The sequence below is a fragment of the Eubalaena glacialis genome, chromosome X (genome assembly GCF_028564815.1).
Source record: "Eubalaena glacialis isolate mEubGla1 chromosome X, mEubGla1.1.hap2.+ XY, whole genome shotgun sequence".
NCBI classification, from domain to species: Eukaryota; Metazoa; Chordata; class Mammalia; order Artiodactyla; family Balaenidae; genus Eubalaena; species Eubalaena glacialis.
In genome coordinates this window covers 14,449,587-14,469,812 of record NC_083736.1, presented here as the reverse complement: position 1 = coordinate 14,469,812, position 20,226 = coordinate 14,449,587, and the positions used below count along the sequence as shown (strand labels likewise).

General features: G+C 42.5%; 1 protein-coding gene across 5 annotated transcripts in view; it reads right to left on the bottom strand.

Moving 5' to 3' along the window:
• Positions 1–20,226, bottom strand: part of REPS2 (RALBP1 associated Eps domain containing 2) — a 232,560-nt gene that overhangs the window by 86,224 nt on the left and 126,110 nt on the right. For 2 of the 5 annotated variants that reach the window (XM_061178368.1, XM_061178369.1), the window contains exons 10-13: positions 15,671–15,740; positions 14,148–14,201; positions 9,701–9,746; positions 6,424–6,560 (exon numbers count right to left, since the gene is read on the bottom strand). In XM_061178368.1, coding sequence (XP_061034351.1) covers positions 6,424–6,560; positions 9,701–9,746; positions 14,148–14,201; positions 15,671–15,740 — 307 coding nt within the window. The remainder of the gene's footprint in view (positions 1–6,423; positions 6,561–9,700; positions 9,747–14,147; positions 14,202–15,670; positions 15,741–20,226) is intronic. The other 3 variants (XM_061178371.1, XM_061178372.1, XM_061178370.1) reach the window with 2 other exon arrangements.

Sequence of the window (20,226 nt, the reverse complement as noted above, 5' to 3'; positions counted from 1 at the left end):
AGTGAAAGAAGCCCATCACAAAAGACTACATATATATATATATATATATATACACATATATGTCCAGAACAGACAAATTTATAGACACAGAAAGTAGGTCAGTGAGTGCCCATGGCTCTGGGGAGAGGAGCGCGGGGTGGAGAATGACTGCTAACAGGTATGGGGTGTCTTTTGGGGGTGGTGGTGAGAATGTTCTGAAATTGGACAATACTGGTGGCTGTACAACACTGTGAATACACTAAAAGCCACTGAATTGTACATTTTAAAAGGGTGAATTTTATAGAATGTGGATTATATCTCAATAAAGCTTTCATTTAAAAAAAAAACTGTCTAGACTGACAAACTGAACCCTTGGCTGGCTATGTACTGTGGACCCCAAAGTCTGGGCATGGGGCAGGAATCCCATAATTCCACTAGATTTCAAAATCCTACTAGATTTTAAAAGGGAACAAGTAGCTCTCACAGCAATGATACAATAAGGAAATCTATAAGGTCACAGCCGTCTGTGTGGCCAAATTCATCCTTTAGAAAACTTGAAAGGCAAGTTTGGTCTTGAGACCATCTCTTATTCCCAAGGTGTTTACCTTTTCTAAAGTTACAGAAAGAGGGCTTCCCTGGTGGCGCAGTAGTTAAGAATCGGCCTGCGAATACAGGGGACATGGGTTCGAGCCCTGGTCCGGGAAGATCCCACACGCCTCGGAGCAACTAAGCCCGTGCGTCACAACTACTGAGCCTGCGCTCTAGAGCCCGCGAGCCACAACTACTGAGCCCGTGCACCACAACTACTGAAGCCCGCGCGCCTAGAGCCCGTGCTCCGCAACAAGAGAAGCCACCCCAATGAGAAGCCCGCGCACCACCAGGAAGAGTAGCCCCTGCTCGCCACAAGTAGAGAAAGCCTGCGCGCAGCAACGAAGACCCAAAGCAGCCCAAAAAATAAACAAATAAATAAAATAAAGTTGCAGAAAGAAATATTCACCTGTAGAAAACCCAGGACAGACTGTTCTCAGCTCATCACTCAATAAATACACCACCACCACCACCAAATTAAGACAGAGCCCTTATCACAACCCTTTGCCCATCCGTACATCTCACAATGCAGGCTATGGGAAGTCCTCCAAAACTATTCCTCAGTGTTGGAGGGCCACTGAGGAGGAATCCGAAGAACATATCAGAGCCTTAAAGAACGCTCTGGAATGCTCTGTCATTTCAGCTCCATTCTAGGAGGTAGCAGCAGATTGGTTGTAAAAATACCCTGGATACAGATTGGTAGGCAGGTTTGAGACAGATAAACTCATCCGGGAAGGCCATCTCTGGTACTCTCAGGTGCCATCTGGTCACTGCAGCTATAGAGTGAAAAGTAAACTTTTTGTAGTCGGTAATATCTGTACGTGAGGCAAAACTGAAGAGATACAAATGGATATTCGATGAAAAGTAAGTTTCTCTCTTACTCCTGGGCCCCGGTCATCCTATTCTCTTCCCCACAGGCAACCACTGCTACCACTTTTTTAAGTATCCTTCCGGAAACTGTCTATACAATGAAGAACATACATATTCTGCACCAATGCCTTTCTCACTCGTCTCAGATAGCTCTCCACTTAGTACACGTACCTTATTCTTTTTAACAGCTTCATAAGATTCCATGATATGGATGTACCATAATTTCTTAACCATGGAGTGAACTTTTATTATCAGTGTGTCTAAAGCAGAGAGAGGACATTAGCTACCCATGGGCAGATACTACCCATGGATGTGTTTTGTTTGGCCATCGTAATGGTTTTAACATGTAGCTCTCAGTGTCCTCGGCCATACGGGATGTGGTGGAAAGAGTTGTCCACCAAAATGCACTCTCCTTTCTTAAAGTAAGCGGGGTGGCACTGGGAAGTGGCGGCCCTGCCAGGGACTTCCTTTCCCACTGCCTGGCAGCTAGCTCTATCCAAGGGACTAAGATGCCCCTGTTAGATTTGTGCGGACATGATGAAGATTCTTGGTCTGAATCTCTAAAGGGATGGCTATGTCTCCCCGCCGTAATCTCTGCCCCTTCTGCCAGGCGGAGGCTCAGTGGCTGGACAGGGCTGTGTGTAGCACTGAGGCAGCTGGCCGTCACTATGGAAACCTCGGGCTGCAAACCCATGGCTTTGGAGGAGGCAGGGCAGTGTCAAGAGTGGGAGGAGGGGAGTTCCCACCCCACACAGTGAAACAGAAGGAACCCTTTTACGAGGGGGGAAAAAAGCCTTATGAAAACAACGGTTTCAGTGAGGAAAAAGAGGTTAGGATCTAAAAAGTATCGTCTTCACTGTCTGATTTTTCTTACAGGAATTTCAGTAATAAAACATGTTACGTGGCTGTAAGTATAGAGCTATAAAATCTAAACCTCACTGAGCAAGTCCCAGCTTTGACTGCTTAGATTTTGTATGCTTGCATCATCACTGCCTTAGACCTTCTTGCACATTTTTTTCCCACCAACAGAGCAGCCACATGGGACTGTGAAAGGGTGGCTCCACGGCCTGAATCAGCTATGACAAAGGTGAGCTCCCTTTTCCGCACAGCCATCCTATTATGTCAACTTCTCCCTATGAAAACACACGCTTTAGGTGTAATGCCAGCACCTACCTATCTCGAGCCCTGGGACAGTCTAGACTCCTGCAAATCACACGTTCACACCCTCTTTGCAGATATCAAGGTTAAAGCCAACTGTCCCACACTGCCAGAGTTGGCCTGGTTCATTTTTATAGATTTACAATCTAAAACAATCCTTCATTATTCTTCCCCATATTATGTTACCTATCATAAATTTGAAGGCATTAATGCCACCCACTTCTGAGCTATTCCTTCCTTCCCAAGAGTCCTTTGAATGCTATCTGAATCCTACACCGAGTCTGCGGGCTCTTCCCCACTTGGTCTCTTCAGGCTCTTATCCTATTTGCTTCTCTCTCTGTATAAACATCATCACCACTATATAACAACCATCTCACCTTTTCCTTCATTTCCCTCTTTCATTCTTGCTTCTTTGCATCTTCTCTCCATCCTACTTCTTCTCCACATTATCGCTCCACTTTAGGCTACTCTGACTCAGCAACTTAGCCTCATTCACTCTGTTTTTCACAATCCTATGATTCTCATTTTTAAAAACATTAGCTTCACTTTATCCTTCCTTTTCAACTCAAGTTCATATCTTATTTCATCGCACATTATCTTTCCCTGTTTTCTTTACCTTTCCTCGTTCTTCTATTGTTATAAACAGGATGGCCTAGGTAGAGTCTGTCGTAAGTGATAAAGTTGGCCAAAAGATGGGGTACTGGGGGCTGGAAGAACATGGTCCGCATGAAGGAGCAGGCTAGCTTAGCTTCCCCAAGGCCACCTTCACATTCCCAAGTGCTTGAGATAAGACAGGTCCAGACCCTCACAGGAAAAACGAAGAGACAAGTGGTTTCTGTGGTTAGGCAAAGAGCAGGAGCCCCGGAAGCTAAGTGTGCCTCCACACGGGCAATTCACAAAAGAAGAAATATTAACATCCAGTAACGACAGAGGAAAAGATGTTCAGGCTCACTAGGAATCAAGGAAATGCAAACATTTGTCTATCAGATAGGTAACGACTGAAAAGATGAACATTACCCAGTGCTGGTGAGGGTGTGAGGAAACACTCTCAAGCGACGTTACCAGTGGGATAAGTTCGTAAGGCACAAGTTTCTGACAGCACAGTTTGGCAACCTGTATCTACACTTCAAAGGTATATGGCCTCTGACTCAGCATCTCCGACTTCAGCCCAAGAAAATAAGTAGACAAGGAAACAAAGATATAGACACGAAGTCATTAATAACCTCTACCTTGTTGATGACATGAGGGCAGAGAGAGGTTGGTGGCGGAGCCTGGGAAAGAGAGGTCCCTGCCTCTGTGGGGGCAGGCGGAGAGGAGAGAAGCAGAGAGGGAAGGGGAGGAGAGGGGAGCAGCATGTGAGCATGAGACGAGACCATGAGGAAGAGACAGGAGGAGGAGATGGGGGGAGACGGGGAGAGAGAAAGCCCCACAGGGCGCAATCAACCACATCACACAGGCACGGAGAAACGACACAGCTCCATATTATGAAAGACGGTTAATCAGGAAGCTCAGGATATAGGACAGCAAGCACAGTGTGACCCAGCTTAGCTAGAGTGACACATAAAGACAAGTGTGGCAGAGGGGTGACTACGTGGGCACCACGGTTCTCACTGAGGGTGCTATGGTGACTGGTTTAGACTCTACCTCGTGCTTTCCTAGCTTGTCAGAATTTTAATAAGTAATTTCTAGCAATATGCAATAAACTAAAATTCTACATAGTTTAGACAGACGCTTGGACTTTCCTGTGAGAATTAACCCACAGGCAAACAAATTAAGTAGATAAAATGGTACCACCTGCTTTTCATAATGCAGACATGCTCTGTTTCTCATGTGATCAATTCAAACTGCTCATCAAAATTTCATTTGTGTAAACCTGTACTGGAAAGACAATGGAATTAAGCTATGAATACAGATGTCACCCACCTAGCTATTCTTTGGCATTTACCAAATGAAAATACTTTTCCCTTGAAGTCCTATCAACATCGGAGACGTAAAGAGAAGCCGTCTGAATTCAGGCTCTCCTGAAAGCAGCCCCTACCGCTGGGACTTGGGAGCAGGCATTTGATTTGGGTGTGAGGCAAGCACGACAGGGCAGGAGGGCAGCGGGCCCAGACAAGGTGTGTTAATGAAGGAGCTACTGCCACAGGTGACCACGGCTCGGTCCCTCTGCGAGCCGTCCCAGGGACTGCGAGGAACGAGTCACAGAACTGTCCCACCGGGGGTCAGGGAGTCAGGGGCTTTCCTCAGACCCCCTCTCCCCGTCGGTCTTCCGTGGGAGTGAGTGCCTAGGGGCCAAACATGGCGCTACTTGAATGACATCTATTACCTCATCAACACCCTGTAATTCTCTGGAGGGTTGGTCCTGTTTTCGAGATTAGGAATCTGAGATGCAGAAAAGATTAAGCCACTTGCTGAAAATCAGATAGTTAATAAGCAGCTGAGCTGAACTCCAAATTCAGTCTTCTCTCTCCCACTCTAGGGTGCCACGTGGTAAAGGCCACGGCCCATCCATTCTCCAGCATAGCTGGCGCTCCTCGTGGGGAGAGAGACACAGCCTGAGAGAGGGGGGCATGCTTCCAGCCTCTCTCCTTGCAAGGAAAACGTATGGAGATGGTTGCCCAGATTGTTTTAATCTTCTTGTGTCCACAGAAAAATCTTCTAGGTCATCATCCACCAGCCACGTGAAATTTTTATAGCATCATCATCCATGGCTACTCCCACCCCAAATACCAGTTACTATGAAATTATGCCAGAATTTGGATCAAAGTATGGGGGAAAATTCAAGACAAATTTTTATCTGATGAACTCATGGCAGAGAATCAAACTTCATAGACAGTTCCAGATTCTGGTATATTAAAAAACAATCTATAACTTTACTATGAGGAGAGTACTTTATTAGAACAAATAAAACATGCTGAGCTCTGCCGGGACACAGGGGTCATGCTCATGTGTGAGCCAAGGAGATTCTTTCCTTGCTTTAGTAAAAAAGATAATCATCTGCAAATCACTAGCATCTGAGGTTGGCTTGATTTAAAATGCACAGAGATACAGAAAAAGTTCCAGGAAATCATTGTATTTAGAGCTTGCCTGCATTAGTCAATGGAAAGGCCCTTGCGGCTCCCAAAATAACACTTGGGACAGCAGCTGTACGCTAGCACCTTCACTCATGTGAAGGCATGGCTCGCATCTGCGGTTCTGCAGGCTCCCGGGAGGACAGCTCCTCTTCACAGGGAGCCAGGGGAGCAGACAGGCCGCCCCACACTCCCCGCCTCCAGCCCAGCTGTACAGCAGCTGCCTTGAGCAAGTCCCATCCCCAGAAGCCCCAGAGCAGCCCAACTGAAGGAGCCCTTGACCCAGACGCCCACACTAAACACCTAACCATCAGTCAGATTTAGAAAGCAGAGCCCCCTTAAGCATTAAGCCTGGAGGACACAGGATCTTCACCAGAAGGATAAAATGCAGAAAATTCTGGCCAGGCATTGACCACCAAGACCTTTCACAGAAGACGGCATAAGCGTCTGAGGAAATCACAGATGGCAATCCTGGACACAAATTACCACGATGCAGAGAACAAGACCCTGGCCACGCACTCAGTGGACTGTCCGGGGAGGAAGCATTTTCATCCTCTGGGTACAGAATTTCACAATTCCTGGTCCACAGCAAGTGTGGGCAAGGCTCCAGACACACGTGATATCTATGTGCCAGCCACGTGAAGGCCGTCCGGGCCAGGTCTGCTCGTTCTCTGGACCCACAGAGGTCTCTGCAGTGACACCCATCCAATGACTCCAACAGGAAAGGGAAGGGCTGGGGCGCAGAGGGGCACTTCACCTGGCACACTGGGCTGGAAGACTTTATTCAGATCCAAGGAGGAGGCTCTGGAATGGGTTTTCTGTGGCCGCGGTGGCGGGGTGGGAGGGTCCTCGCCCCTCTTCATGGCCTCTTCTATGGAGGTGCTAGAGTAGGATCTGCAGCAAAATAAGGGAAGGTCAGAAGGCACACAGCAAAGCTTTACTCTCTGAAATTGGGCCGAAACAGAAAATACCCACAAAAGGCAAAGTGACTGCCAAGGCTTGCTGAGTTCCCAGAGCGGCCAGGCACGCTGCTGCCCCCTGGATGCCACACCAGCTGCAACAAGCGCCCGACCCCCAACCCTGAGTCACAACCTTTTTTAACCTCTTTGCTCTTATTATAGCTTAGACCTAAACTTACCCCAGAGGGAACGCTTTCTGTAAATTCAAATCCATTTCGATTGGAATTGTTAATAAGAATAACACGTAAACCCTTCCACTTAGGTACTTCCATACTTCAGTAGAAGGGCTTCATGGTATTAACTGACCGCAGAACTCTTCTGTTTACATGCAAACGTGATAACAGGCACATATGGAACTGGGACAGATAAGCTGAGAGTAAGAATCAAATGTTCAACGGAATATGCCACAAATGAAATTCAGGAGAGGAAAACACACGTCAGTCAGGTTGAGGGGCCTTGGTTGTCTCACCATGAGAAATACAGGTTTGGGGAAATTTTCAAAGCAAAGGCCTCCTCTTAACCTTCCCTCTCAATCTGTAAGAAGGCAGGAGCTAACTAGGCAGTTTCAGAGATTATAACTCCAATTCACGGCATTTAATGAAAAAGGAACTAAGTAAGTTGCTAAAGGTCACATAGCTAGAAGGTTACATAGGTTTCATTCAAATTCCAGTCTCAGTTTCTAAATTATATCTTTAAAATGTTCTGAGACTGCCTGCCTATGAGCCAGGGAAGAAAACTTGGGGCACAGCTAGACTATATAGTAGAGCCCTACTTATTTTCTAAATTAATTCAACTCAGTACATTACTCTATCGCTTAGGAATAAGTTTGCGGATGAATTCCCAATACGATTTTCTAAGAAGCTCATGTGTACATCTTATGTCTGTTCTATTCAGCTTCTGAGCTAACTTCCTGTCAAAGAAGAAAATGACCTTTGAGTCAGAGATGTGTCCTACAGATAAATTAACCTCAGAAAAGTGTCTTGGTATTTAGCTATTACAGTGGCACTCAGGAAATTAGAATCTATCCATTACTATTAAGCAACTTCAGTTCTTGGTAAAGCTGGTTTTGACATAGCAAGTTCTTATTTTCCTGAATAACTTCCTCAAGGTTTCTTTGTGGTAGTCCAGAGTTTTTTTGTCATGCAAGGTTGCAATCTTTAATAAAGCCACCATAATGGCATGTGAAATGCTCTGGGGTGGTCCCTGCAACACAACTGGCAAGACAGGCAAGGCAAAGGCAGGCAGGAACTAGCAGGAAGGGTGCTCTGATCCTTTCAACCAGAATAAAAGGGAATCCATAGAAAAGGACAACGAAGTTTTCAAATGGGAACTCTTAATTAAAAAAGGAAATTAGAGACCCTGGCTAGAAAGAACTTTCTATGCCAGATACAGCTCTAGTGACATTTTTCACTCAAGAAAGAGAAAATAATGTGTACGTGTATAAATCATGTGTGTGCGTGTGTATATATACACACATACATATACTTGAGCACACAATCTCATACTACATCTTATTCCATTTTACTTCCATATATAACCTGTGTATTTGTATTTTTATATGGAAAGTTAAATGAATATCCAATAAGTGATACAGTAAAACTATGACTGCAACCAATTAAAACATAAATGTGCAGGGAATCAACAAAATGATGAATGTAGCAGTGTTAGAAGGGTGATTTCCCTTTCCCTTACATTTCTACACGGCTTTATTATTCTAAAAAGGAGGATTAAAGTAACTTAATTCTCACGGTCTCAGTAAGGACCCAGTTGGGTGTAGCGAACATAAAAACATCCAAATTAGACCAAGAGACCAATCCCTAAAAGAATAATATATAAAATTTAGCAGAGATATTAATAATAGAATATGTGACTGAGATTTTGTCATTTCACTCGCTTTGAGAGGAAGCCAGCAGAAGTAAAAACTGTGAGGTTCAATTTCTGCCATTCAGAGAAGGGTTTGCCTACTATGAAGGCAGATAAATGTTACTATTCCTACATCCTAAAACCAGCACGGACTAACTTGTAAAAGATCCATTCATCCTTCAAAAACAGGATGAGTAAATGTGGTGGCCATAGAGAGAAACAGGAACTATAACTTCTTTTCCTACCAAAATGAATTAGTGTACCTATTATTTTAAAAAATATGAACACAGATATCTGTACCTTCTACAAACAAGGAAACAAAACTCTAACTTGGAAAATCCAGACATAAAAGATAAACTGAGGGGTAACTCTCTGACTTACAAGGAGACGAGAGTTCCTTAAATTGGCAATATTGCAAGCATACAAAATATGATCAGATTTAAATTCACTTTCTCAGGAATACATCTAGCAGCCAAAGGAGGAAAAAAGTCACTAAGAGCCAAAGCAAAACTTGGCAAACACACACGTAGCATCCTGTCTCCCACCGCAGTCTACTGGTAAAGAGCGGTCTCAACACCATTTCCCCTCTTTGAGATTCTAGTATTTCTATGAGAGTCTGTATTTCTCTTCGTTCCTCCCTTCTGATGTCTGATGTCAACCACAGCACTGCCTTACTGGCTCTCCCTCTTCTACTAACCTCTACTGACTTAAAAACTGTGAAGCTGAGAAGAGGCTCTAAGAGGATGAAACAGTCCACAAACACTGCTTACCTGAAGTTTCGAACCGCACTGAAATCACCGAAGCATTTTAGTTCCCTACTCTAGATTTTATCCCCCAGACTTCCTATTTCTTGGTGTGCACCTTGTCATGATAGGACATTTCAGTGTTAGTTACCTTTTAACCATATTTCCCTCTTTCCAAAGCTACTTTCCCCCTATTCGTTATCATCCTGCAGCAACCGGGTCACATTACATCGCCCCTTCTTTGTGTCAGGTGGCCAGAGAGCAGCAGCCCCTCTCCCAGCACCAACAAACACAGAAACTAAGCGCCTCCCCAGCAGCACTGCGGGCTCCAGTCAGGCCCCTCATGACGAGTGAACTCACCCTCATCCTGAGCTTCAAATTGAAGGGAAAAGATTTTGGGTTGGGAGTTTTGTTTCTGGTCAGGGACATGGCACAAAGGGCATTCAAGCAGAAGTTAAACAAACACTACCTGGATCTTGGTCTTGCTTTGAGACTGTTGGAATCCTTAGGAGTGGCTGAAACAAAGATTAGTTGTTGTTTGCTTGGGTTTCATGTCTGCAGTTAAACAGGTTTTAAGCAGCACCTGGGCTAGTACAGAACACATCAACAGGTAAACATGAGGTACAGGTATCCGTGTGGAAAACTTGACCGCTTCCACATTTTCGTGATTCCATAATTTTATTTCTAAAGCTAAAGGCACAATTAAGAAGAAAGAAAAACCAACATATTTTTCCTTTCATCAGAGCATTAGCCACGAAGCCATTCTCAAATCGAAGTTGATTAATGAACAAATTCCAGCCTAAAAGACAACTCTCTCAAGAGGTTATCTATTTATACAATGATGGTTTCAGACTTGAGGGTTTCTTGGTCTATCATGATAGCCTAGTAATAATAGATTTTGAACCAGTCTCCCCTGAAGGCTAGGAAGAAATCTATTGGGCTACATATTTTAAGATTTTCTTAAAATACACCACCAGGACCGCATGACCACCAGAAATCAAAGTCCCACAGTTAAGTCGAAATGATCTATGCAGCTTTTCCTATAAGAAAATATTCTTGTGTCCCAAATCGTACAGAGAATATTATGGAGTGAAATCATTAAAATATTTTGTCAACCATATAACTTTTCCTTCTCCAATTTAAATCATGAACTAGCTTGCTCACTACCAACACACACGGAGCCAACTTTCCCATCATAAGTTGTTGGGAGTAATGAGAAATACTTACAAAAACATTAATCCTCTTTTTACGTTTTCAATCCTCTGCGGAAGACAACTTTAGAAACCACTAGCTGTGCTAAGGTTTTGCAAACATTGCAAATTTTTCATCATAAAATGTCATAAAAATTCAAAGAAAAAGTGCTACTAACTAGGAGCAAGGAGAATATAGTTTGTATACTGTTTGCACAAATTTTTCCGGAAAGAAAATGTCTCACTGCGTGATGCCATCCTCTTTTACATTACTCCAAAGATAAAACCCCTCCTTGGTATGAAGCATGCTGGATTTCTGACGATCATTAAACTCCTTGGGTTAGATAAGCAGGGCAGAATGCGGAGCTGAGATGCTAACAAGGCCCAAAGCAAACTAGCAACACACGTCCCCTTAGCTTCAGTCAGCTATAGAAGACGTGCTTTTCTCCCAACTGAAGCGCTCTGGCTTCTTGGAGTGAGGACACAGGCACCTTTTAACTGCAAACCACTGAAAGGCTGCCGGAGCCCCGAGAAGCACGGGAGGCCCAAGCAGTGTGAGCCTGCCTCGCCCGGTCTCGTGCGCCCGCACGAAGATGGACAACCACCTCCCCTCCTCCAGCCCCCCGGGGGAAAAAGATGGCGGCCCAAGAGAGCCTCTCCTCCAGCCCAGCAGGCTACCTGGGGGCTGGGCGGACGGTGCGAGGGCCACTTACCACGGGGCTGAGAGCCACCCTCCAAGCAGGCCACCCACGGCTGGCTCCGGCCCGCTTCTCTCAGGCCCCACTGCTTCCCAGAAATACGTGGGCAGAAGTGTCAGCCATTTTAAAAGACTGTTCCCCAAACCAGACCGCGGTGACCATTACTTCCTTTGTCCACTGCCACTATCTTTGTCTTTGTGCCGGGGGGAGGGATGGGTGTGGAAGGAGGGGGGAGCCCTGCTGGTGAGAGATAGACAGGCAGGCAGATGGGGTGATGGGTGTGGCTGAGCCGTGGAGCCCAGGCCAGGAGTCCTGAGGTCCAGGGGCTACTCCTGGCCACGACCCTCTGTGGCTGTGACCTCCGTGAACCTCAGTCTCCTCAGCTACAGAATGAAGATAGTAAAAATGAGGCCCCCTTCTCACTCAGAGAGATAAGAAAGTGAAGGCGCTTTAAAAACTAAATGTATTCTAGAATTGCAACATATTACTGTTGTAGGGTGTTCCTAATTTTTCAAGCTTAGAAATCTGGTTATGAAATTTAGTTCCTTCTAGGACAGCACAGGAGGTGCAGGTGGCCGCAGGGAATGGAAGGAGAGACCAAGGGGTGGCAGCCGGCAACTGGGCAGCTGTGAGAATCACCAACAGCAGGCAGAAGACCACAGTGTGAGGGCGAGCAGGCCCAACGCCCTCGGCAGGACCTGGAGACACACAGAAAAAGATGGCCATGGTGCAGTATGGCCTTTTGAATTAGGCTAGAATGTGCCGTTAGCTAAGAAATCCATCAGATTCCACTAATATGTACGTGTTCAGCACTTAAAAGGGTAAGGGTCTATGAGAAAAATATGTAACAAGGAATACTGCGCTCCCTGATGACACAGTCCCATCCCATCTGTAAGCCACCACATTTTCTTCACCACCATTACTATTATCATGGTTATCACCACCCACTGTGGAAGGAAGAGCAAAAGCAGGAAATGAGATCCCAGGCAGGGCTGGTAAGCTTCCACAGGTTCAAGATCAGAAAAAGCTGGAGAACACGATTTTAGTTAAGTCTTCCATCAGCCTCCAAGCCCCTGAAAGTCAGACTCAGCATTTGGAGCATGTGAATATCCACAAAAATGGCAAGGGCAGGTTGGGTCAGAATCCAGGCAGAAACCCACGGGCGGATCACAGCTTCTCACTGAGCTGGGCAGAGGGAAGAAGAATGAGAACTTCCTAGAACACTCCAGGCATGTCATCTTTCCAGGAAACAGAAACAGGATAGGAGGGCAAGCCTAAAGTTTAATTCTCCAGAAGGCGACAACTCAAGTGAGGTGAAATGCCCACATGGCATGGACAGCCTTCCAGAATTAGAAACTACCACCTTGAAACTCTCGTGTCTCCCGCTAGGAATCCAAGCATTCCCCGGAAAAGAGGGTATTAAATACGTTTTCAGATGAGGGATTCCCTCATATCCACTCCAGAAAGGGCAGCAAAGGGAAGAACAAATCAGAAACCACATAGCATGCTCCCAGGCAGAATGTGAAACAAATTCAGATATACTTCACGTACTGTGGCACGCACACCCTGATAGGTTCTGTCTGGTGACGCCATGCCCTACTCAATGAAGGAATGTTGAAAATGACATATAAAGCTCATGCCCCAGAGAACACGTAATGCTCATGGAAAAAATAGGAAGAGTTATTAGCCTAAAAAGCTGTTGGAGAAGCACAATTTAACTCCAAATTTAAATAACTTCTACTGATACCATAACATGAAGTTTACAAAAACTAGAATGTATCCACTTCATTTCCAGAAATTAGAGTTGTAAAGTACCTACCTCAGGCATCTGTCCTACGCAAATAGAGCATTTCTGCCTATGATGAAGGAACCTGAATCAGTTCCAAAAGCCAAAACTAGGTTTGAGAATTCCTACCACTTTTGGAGTCATAGTTGATCTACGATCTTAATTTTCTATTTCTTAACGTTGCTTTCTAGAGGTAGTGATTCCCAAAATAGGCTGAACATTAGAACCCCTGGGGGGGAGGGGCTGCCTAAAAATACAGATTCTTAGGCCTCATCACTGCAATCAATCATATATTCTCGTTCATATTCATTCTCCCTCCCTCCGTCCCTCTCTCTCCCTCTACCCCTCTCTCTTTTAAACCTTAAATGAACTTAGTGTTTGGGAAATACTGTACTGTAGCATAAGCCTCGATGTATATTGATTGCTTTGTTCCAACTTTAAAAAAATAAAGCTTGGATGATAGCTAGTTAACCAAAACAAACATAATTTACTTATTAAATATTAAGAGAGAGAACAATAAAAGAGAAAGCAGCAACTTCTTTCATGTGCTCATAACCAGAGCTCCAAATAGTAATGCCATCCCTAGCCAGTTTGTTCTCAGCTAGGTTCATCTTGGTTCAGTGATGGCTCTGTCGAGAAAGCTGAGGCCACAGGCCCAACCATCTCCATGGTTCCCAGACACAGTTCTGACTCTCCAAGAACCTGGGCAAACACGACTTTTATTTCTCTCCTTGGAATCCACTCCATGTGTAAGCACATTTACCTGCCTTCCTGGTGGTGAAGCATAATGAAAGCGTTTGAGATTTATGCTTTGGAAATGGAAAGTTTCACCTGTGAGCCTCCCGTTAATCCACCCCATCAGCTTACTCTACACAGAAATCACAATGGCTTGTTGAAATCGTCCCAAATCCAAGCCTTCTCAATTTTATACTTAGTGACAATGAGACCCTCGATTCAAACTGAGAGATCCTTTCAGTGAAACCTATATTCAGAACTTAAAAAGAAATCACCCTCTTCTCATACCTGAGAAGAGGGGAGGAGTGAAAAAGAAACCAAAAGGTTTCCTTAGAATAAAACACAAGACAAATATTTGGAGAGAAATATATATACATATATATATATATATATACACACTATCACAGATGTACCAGTTTTCTCACTGAAACTACAGGGTTGTTTTGGTTTGTTTGTTTGTTTAAGAAATAATTACATTAAAAATATATTAAATTGGTTTTCTCCTACCTGAATCCTCGGACATATCCTTTGGTAAGGCTTCATCCGTAGCACTCTTCAAAGCTAGCAGTGTTTCGTTTTGTTTTTAAAGAACAAGAGAGAGAAAAGAAAAGAAAAAAAAAATTTTATGTCTCAGGCACATTACATTAAAACAAAGAATCCCTAGTCATCACTTAATGAAAACGGTGTTACAAACATCTATAAGTTGCTACAGCATTTACTAAAACAATAAAAGTCTCCTAAACTATGGTAACAGGTTCTCCTCCTACAGAGAAGAGAGGTATTTTCAATGTTCCAGAGAGAGTGCCTCTAGTGGCTGGGAGGAGTATTACCAGGAAGTAACAAATTTCCCCGTTTCTTTCCTGACATCCAGAGCAAAGACATAAGGATCCCTCTGAGAGTGAGAGCCAGGATTCAGGATTTTTAGAGCTCGCCAGGTTATTCCAATGGGTAGTCAAGGTTAAGACCCACTAGTAAAGACAGTAATCAGAGTACCTGCTGCCACAGACAACATCTAGGTCTGCCTGCCTCTCCTGAGCAAATACTGAAACAGAGAGCATGCAATTACTGTTTCCTAATGGGAAACATATTTTTCATGTTTAACTCCCATACAAAGCTACATCCATGGCAGGTCATGATAACAAAACCTGAAATAGCTTCACTGATTTTTAGTCCCTTCAGATAAGCCTTTCATTCATGGGCAGTGAATCAATATCAGATAATAGAAGGAATACTGGCTTGAGAATTCGAAAATCTTGGTTCGTATCCCTGCTCTTTTTCTTACTGAGCAAATAATTCATACTGCCTGAACTTAAGTTTACTCATCTCTATATTTTAGGTTATAAAACATACCAGCCTCCATTCCATTTTGTGAGGACTGAATAATACAGTGCATGAGGAAGGACCTGATAGATTATAAAGCATTATACAGAAGTACCGCAGGAGGTGGGGTGTTCCTCCTGCTCTTCTAGATAAGTCCCAGGCCAACTCAGCCCTGTGCTTGATGCTAGCTGTAACACGGAACACCGTGCTGCACTGCTCTCACCCGTACAGCAAGATAAGCAAATTGTCACAACCCAACACCCACAAAGTCACAGAGAATAAAGCCCAGGGATAGAAACTCTCTCCAGAAGGTAACTTCCTCAAGGATTAGACCTGTGTACAAATGTGCATGTATATTGATATTCTGGGATCACATCTGCCAACACAAGATGTTATGCTCACAAACCGTTCAGCTTCTAGTCATTTCCTAATTAGTACGACCAGATTCCAAAAAAAGGTGTTGGAGTAGCCTGAGGGTCGGCAGTGAGTACGGGGTCATAACTGAAGGGCTTTGGACACTCAAGGGCTTGTTACCACTTCATGAACTATAGTTTCGTGACAGCAGCTGGAACTACTTAATCCATCCAAATGTGTTCATATACAGAGAACAGTCCTCAGATGCTCTAGAAGTCAGCCATTCCAAGACAAGTAGATTAAATATATATATAGGTAAAATGTCCCTAAAGGGAGAAAACTCATTCTTTTCATACCTTGTTTGTCATCACCAGTCACATCTTGGGTAGGGACAGGAAAGTCGGCCACGTCTTTAATAGATAGCTTCTTGGAAAAGAAAAGAAAATTAATAATATGGGTTGGAATGGAAATGAAGTGATGTGCACATCTGATGCAAATGTTTTTAAAAGCTATATATCTTGCCAATATTTCTGTCTCCCATAAACCCTGACATTTAATACTATTTTATTTTTTAGGTTTCTAGTGAGGTATAAGTTAATTTGTATTGAAAAATTTATATACATAGAGGAAAAAAATAATGACTTAGATTGAGGTACATGTATAGACCACACATTATATCTCAATCTGGTGTGGGACTCAGCCAGAGTTGTGGAGCATTTGCCCACGACTCCAGTCAACAACAAACCTGTGCTCTAGGTACTTTCTCACGAGCAGAGAGAGGTTCTGACAAGTGGCCCCATCACATGGGTATTTGCCAGGATCTCTTATGTAGAGGGTGTTCAACCCTGATTCAAACAGCCTCCTTGTCATGGAATAAGAGAATTTTACTGATGAGCAGAACAAAATTTTCTGCTAACTCACTGAAGGGAGAAGTCCTCACTTACACTAAGAAGATGAATACCCAAATTGATCAAGTATTGATTAGTTTAAAATTCTATGTAAAATCTACTTACTATAATTTCTTATACACTCTCAATTAACATGGACTCTGTCCTCTGATAAGATTAAAGGATAATACGTATTCATAGTTGATATATATATGTAAACACATTCTAGAAAGATATATAAAAATTGAAGGGTGATTGGGTAGGTGGGGATAGGGATAAGAGGAGAACTTGTCACTATATGCCTTTTGATATTCTTTTTATTTTAAACATATCCAAAAAATCAAATAAAGATAAATTTTAAAACTTAAAGAAGTAGGGTAAATTCCTGGAGTTAGCCGGTGCTCCAAAAGGTTAACTGGTTTACCTCTCAGAATCTGAACAGCCCAAGAGACATAAGCAATACTTCTGTTTTCAAACTGTTTCAAAGAATGGAGTTAGAATACTGCTTGGTGGTAACCTGATCTAGGGTTTAGCCATCCACAGGCAAGTCATTCTTGGCATTACAATGAAGCCTCCAGATGTAATTTAGAACAGAGAATGTATCTCAACAGTGCCCTTCTTTCATTTTCTTGTCCCACCTGGATTGTAAACCAGATCCTTAGCAGAATAAAATAATTTAGGAGTAGAAAATATAGATAAAAAGAAATCCAAAAGAACACTGTTGAAAGAAATTTTTAAAATCTAAATAAAAGGAAAGACACCCCGTGCTCATGGGTCAGAAGACTTAATATTGTTAAGATGGTAATATTCCCTAAATCCATCTACAGATTTGAAGCAATCCTTCTTGCTTTTTTGCAGAATTTGACCAGCTGGTCGTAAATTTCATATAAAAATGTAAGGGACCCAGAATAGCAAAAATATTCTTGAAACAGAAGAACAACTTACCAAAAAGTTATAGTAATCAAGACACTGTAGTACTCACATAATGACAGACATATAGAGCAATGGAATAGAACTGAGAATCCATAAATAAACCCTTAAATTTGTGGTCAACTGATTTTCAGTAAGGGTACAAAACAATTCAGTGGGAGAAAATTGTCTATTCAACAAATGATGCTGGGACAACTCGATAGCCATATAAAAATAAAGAATGAAGTTGGACCTCTTCTTCACGGCATATATAAAAATTAACTCAAAATGGATCACAGACCTAAATGTAAGACCTAAAACTATAAAACCCTTAGAAGAAAACATAGGAATAAACCTTCATGATTTTGTATTAGGCAATGGTTTCTTAGATATTACACCAAAAGCACAAGCAAAAAAAGAAAAAAATTAGATAAATCGAACTACATCAAAATACAAAACATTTGTGTTACAAAGGATACTATCAAGAAAGGAGGGAAAAACAAAGAAAAATACTTGCAAATTATACATTTAATAAGAGATTTATATCTAGAATATATAAAGAACACTTACAACTCAATAAACAACCCAGTTTATAAATGGACAAGGGATAGGAATAGATATTTCACCAAAGAAGACATACAAATGGCTAATTAGCACACAAAAAGATGCTCAATATCAGTAGTCATTAGGAAATTCAAATCAAAACCACGAGATACCACTTCACTCCCACTAGGGTGGCTAAAATCAAACAGACAGATAATAACCAATGTTAACAAGGATATGGGGAAACTGGAACCCTCATACACTGCTGGTGGAGGAATGTAAAATGGTGCAGCTGCTCTGGAAAGTAGTTTGTTAGTTCCTCAAAAAGTTAAACACAAGGTACAATATGATCCAATTATTCCACTCCTCAATATATACTCAAGAGAACTGAAAACATGTGTGCACACAAAAACTTGTACATGGACATTCATAGCAGCATTTTTTCTAACAGCCCAAAAGGGGAAACAACCCAAATGTCCATCAGCTGAAGAATGGACAAACAAAAAAGTGTGTTAGTATCCATACAACGGAATACTATTCAGCAATAAAAAGGAATGAAGCACTGATACATGCTACAATGTGAATGAACTTTAAAACATTACACAAAGTGATCTCATCACAAGAAAAAAATGTTTTTCCTAATTCTTTAATGGCGTATTTATGTGAGATGGTGGATGTTCACTAAACTTAACACAGTAATCATTTCAAGATGTATGTCAGTCAAATCATTTTGCTGTATGTACACCTTAAACTTAGCCAGTGCTATATGTCAACTCTATCTCAATAAAACTGGAAGATCAAAAGCAAACCTTATACTAAGTGAAAGAAGCCTGTCACAAAAGACCACATATTTTACGTTTCTATTTATATGAAATGTCCAGAATAGGCAAATTCAGAGACAGAAAACAGCTTAGTGATTACTAGAGGCTGGGCGAAGCGGGGAACAGTAGATGACTGCTAATGGGTACGGGCTTTCTTTTTGGAGTGATGAAGATGTTCTAAAATTCGACTAGAGTGATGGCTGCACAACTGTCAATATACAAAAAACCACTGTATACTTTATACAAATTGTATACTTTAGATGAATATAGTATATGAATTATATCTCAATAAGCCTGTTTACAAAAGAAAGAAATCCAGTAATCTAAGAAGCATTGCTAAAGACAAGTGTCCCTGAAATTATAATCTTTAATTCTTGATGGAAATAAGTACATGGTACAGCTCTGCTGTCTTTAGAAAAAGATGTACTGCTGAGCAAACTTCTCAAGACCTGACTCAGCTACAGCTCCATTCACAACAAACACCTTTATGGAGTCATCCTTCACAGGGCTGGTACCAAGATCTAGCTAAACTCCAAGCATGGGGAATTCCCTGGCGGTCCAGTGGTTAGGACTCCACGCTTTCACTGCTGAGGGCCCAGGTTCAAACACTGGTTGGGGAACTAAGATCCCACAAGCTGCGTGGCGTGGCCAAAAAAAACAATAATGAAATAAAATAAACTCCAAGCATGCATTCCTGTGTTTAAAATATCTCCATTTCCAGACTTCACAGCCACCTGTATATTTGCTCCTTTCCTTTTAGAGAGATGATGAGTGAGTACATGAAGAACAGCAACATGAGTCAGTAATTAATTTCTCCAAAAAAAACAGCATTATTTATCTCTGTTGGAAAAGCAAAGACCATCTGATACCATGGCAAGTTGGAACAAAACGTTTAACTAGAAAAAATGCGAATTCTGACTTTTTTAGTAAATCACCTAACAACAACATAATTTTACACAAGCAGGAGTACCCATAGCAAAAAAAATTTTTAATTTAAAAATAAAACAAAAAAACAAAACAAAACAAACAAACAAAAAATAAAACAGGGCAACTGCATAAGACAGTTGTAGAGGTGTCTGTCCTGGCCTGACAGACAAACTTCTCCGTACACTGTCAGCAACCCCAGAGTACACTGAGGGCCGGGAAAAGTGACTGACAATCATACTTGCTTCACCATCATATACATTCTACAGAAAAAGAAATTGAAAAAGCCAAAACTCCTCGAATGCACATGTATCACTCCACCTGAAATCACTTTATCTCCTTCCCAAGAGTAGAACTCTGCTGAGGAAAGGAACACGGAGGCTACGACTCAAAGAAAGAGCAGTAGAGAGGCCCAGAGAGACGTTATCAGAGGGGGCGCAGGAGAAGCAGGCTTGATTCGCTCAGAGAGGAGCAGAGGATGGCATCCACAGCATGCACTACAGGCACGAGAGCCTTGGGGGAAAGAATAAATAATCACACACAATCACAAGAAATTTTTTTAATGGCCCTGTATCCTGCCTTTGACTTCTATCATCTTGCAACGTCGGAACACTGTAATAGGAGCCTATGAACAAATCTCCATTTATGAAACATTTCCAGACTTTTTTCAGGGTGGGAACAGCGGGTATCATAAGTTGTCATCACAGCAATCATAATGGTGGTGATGGTGACGAAAGTGTTGATATTAACAATAACCATAAGGACCCCTAAAGCACACAGTTAAGTCCCTGCATCAGTGGCCCAACGTTATAGGAATTCTTCGGGCTT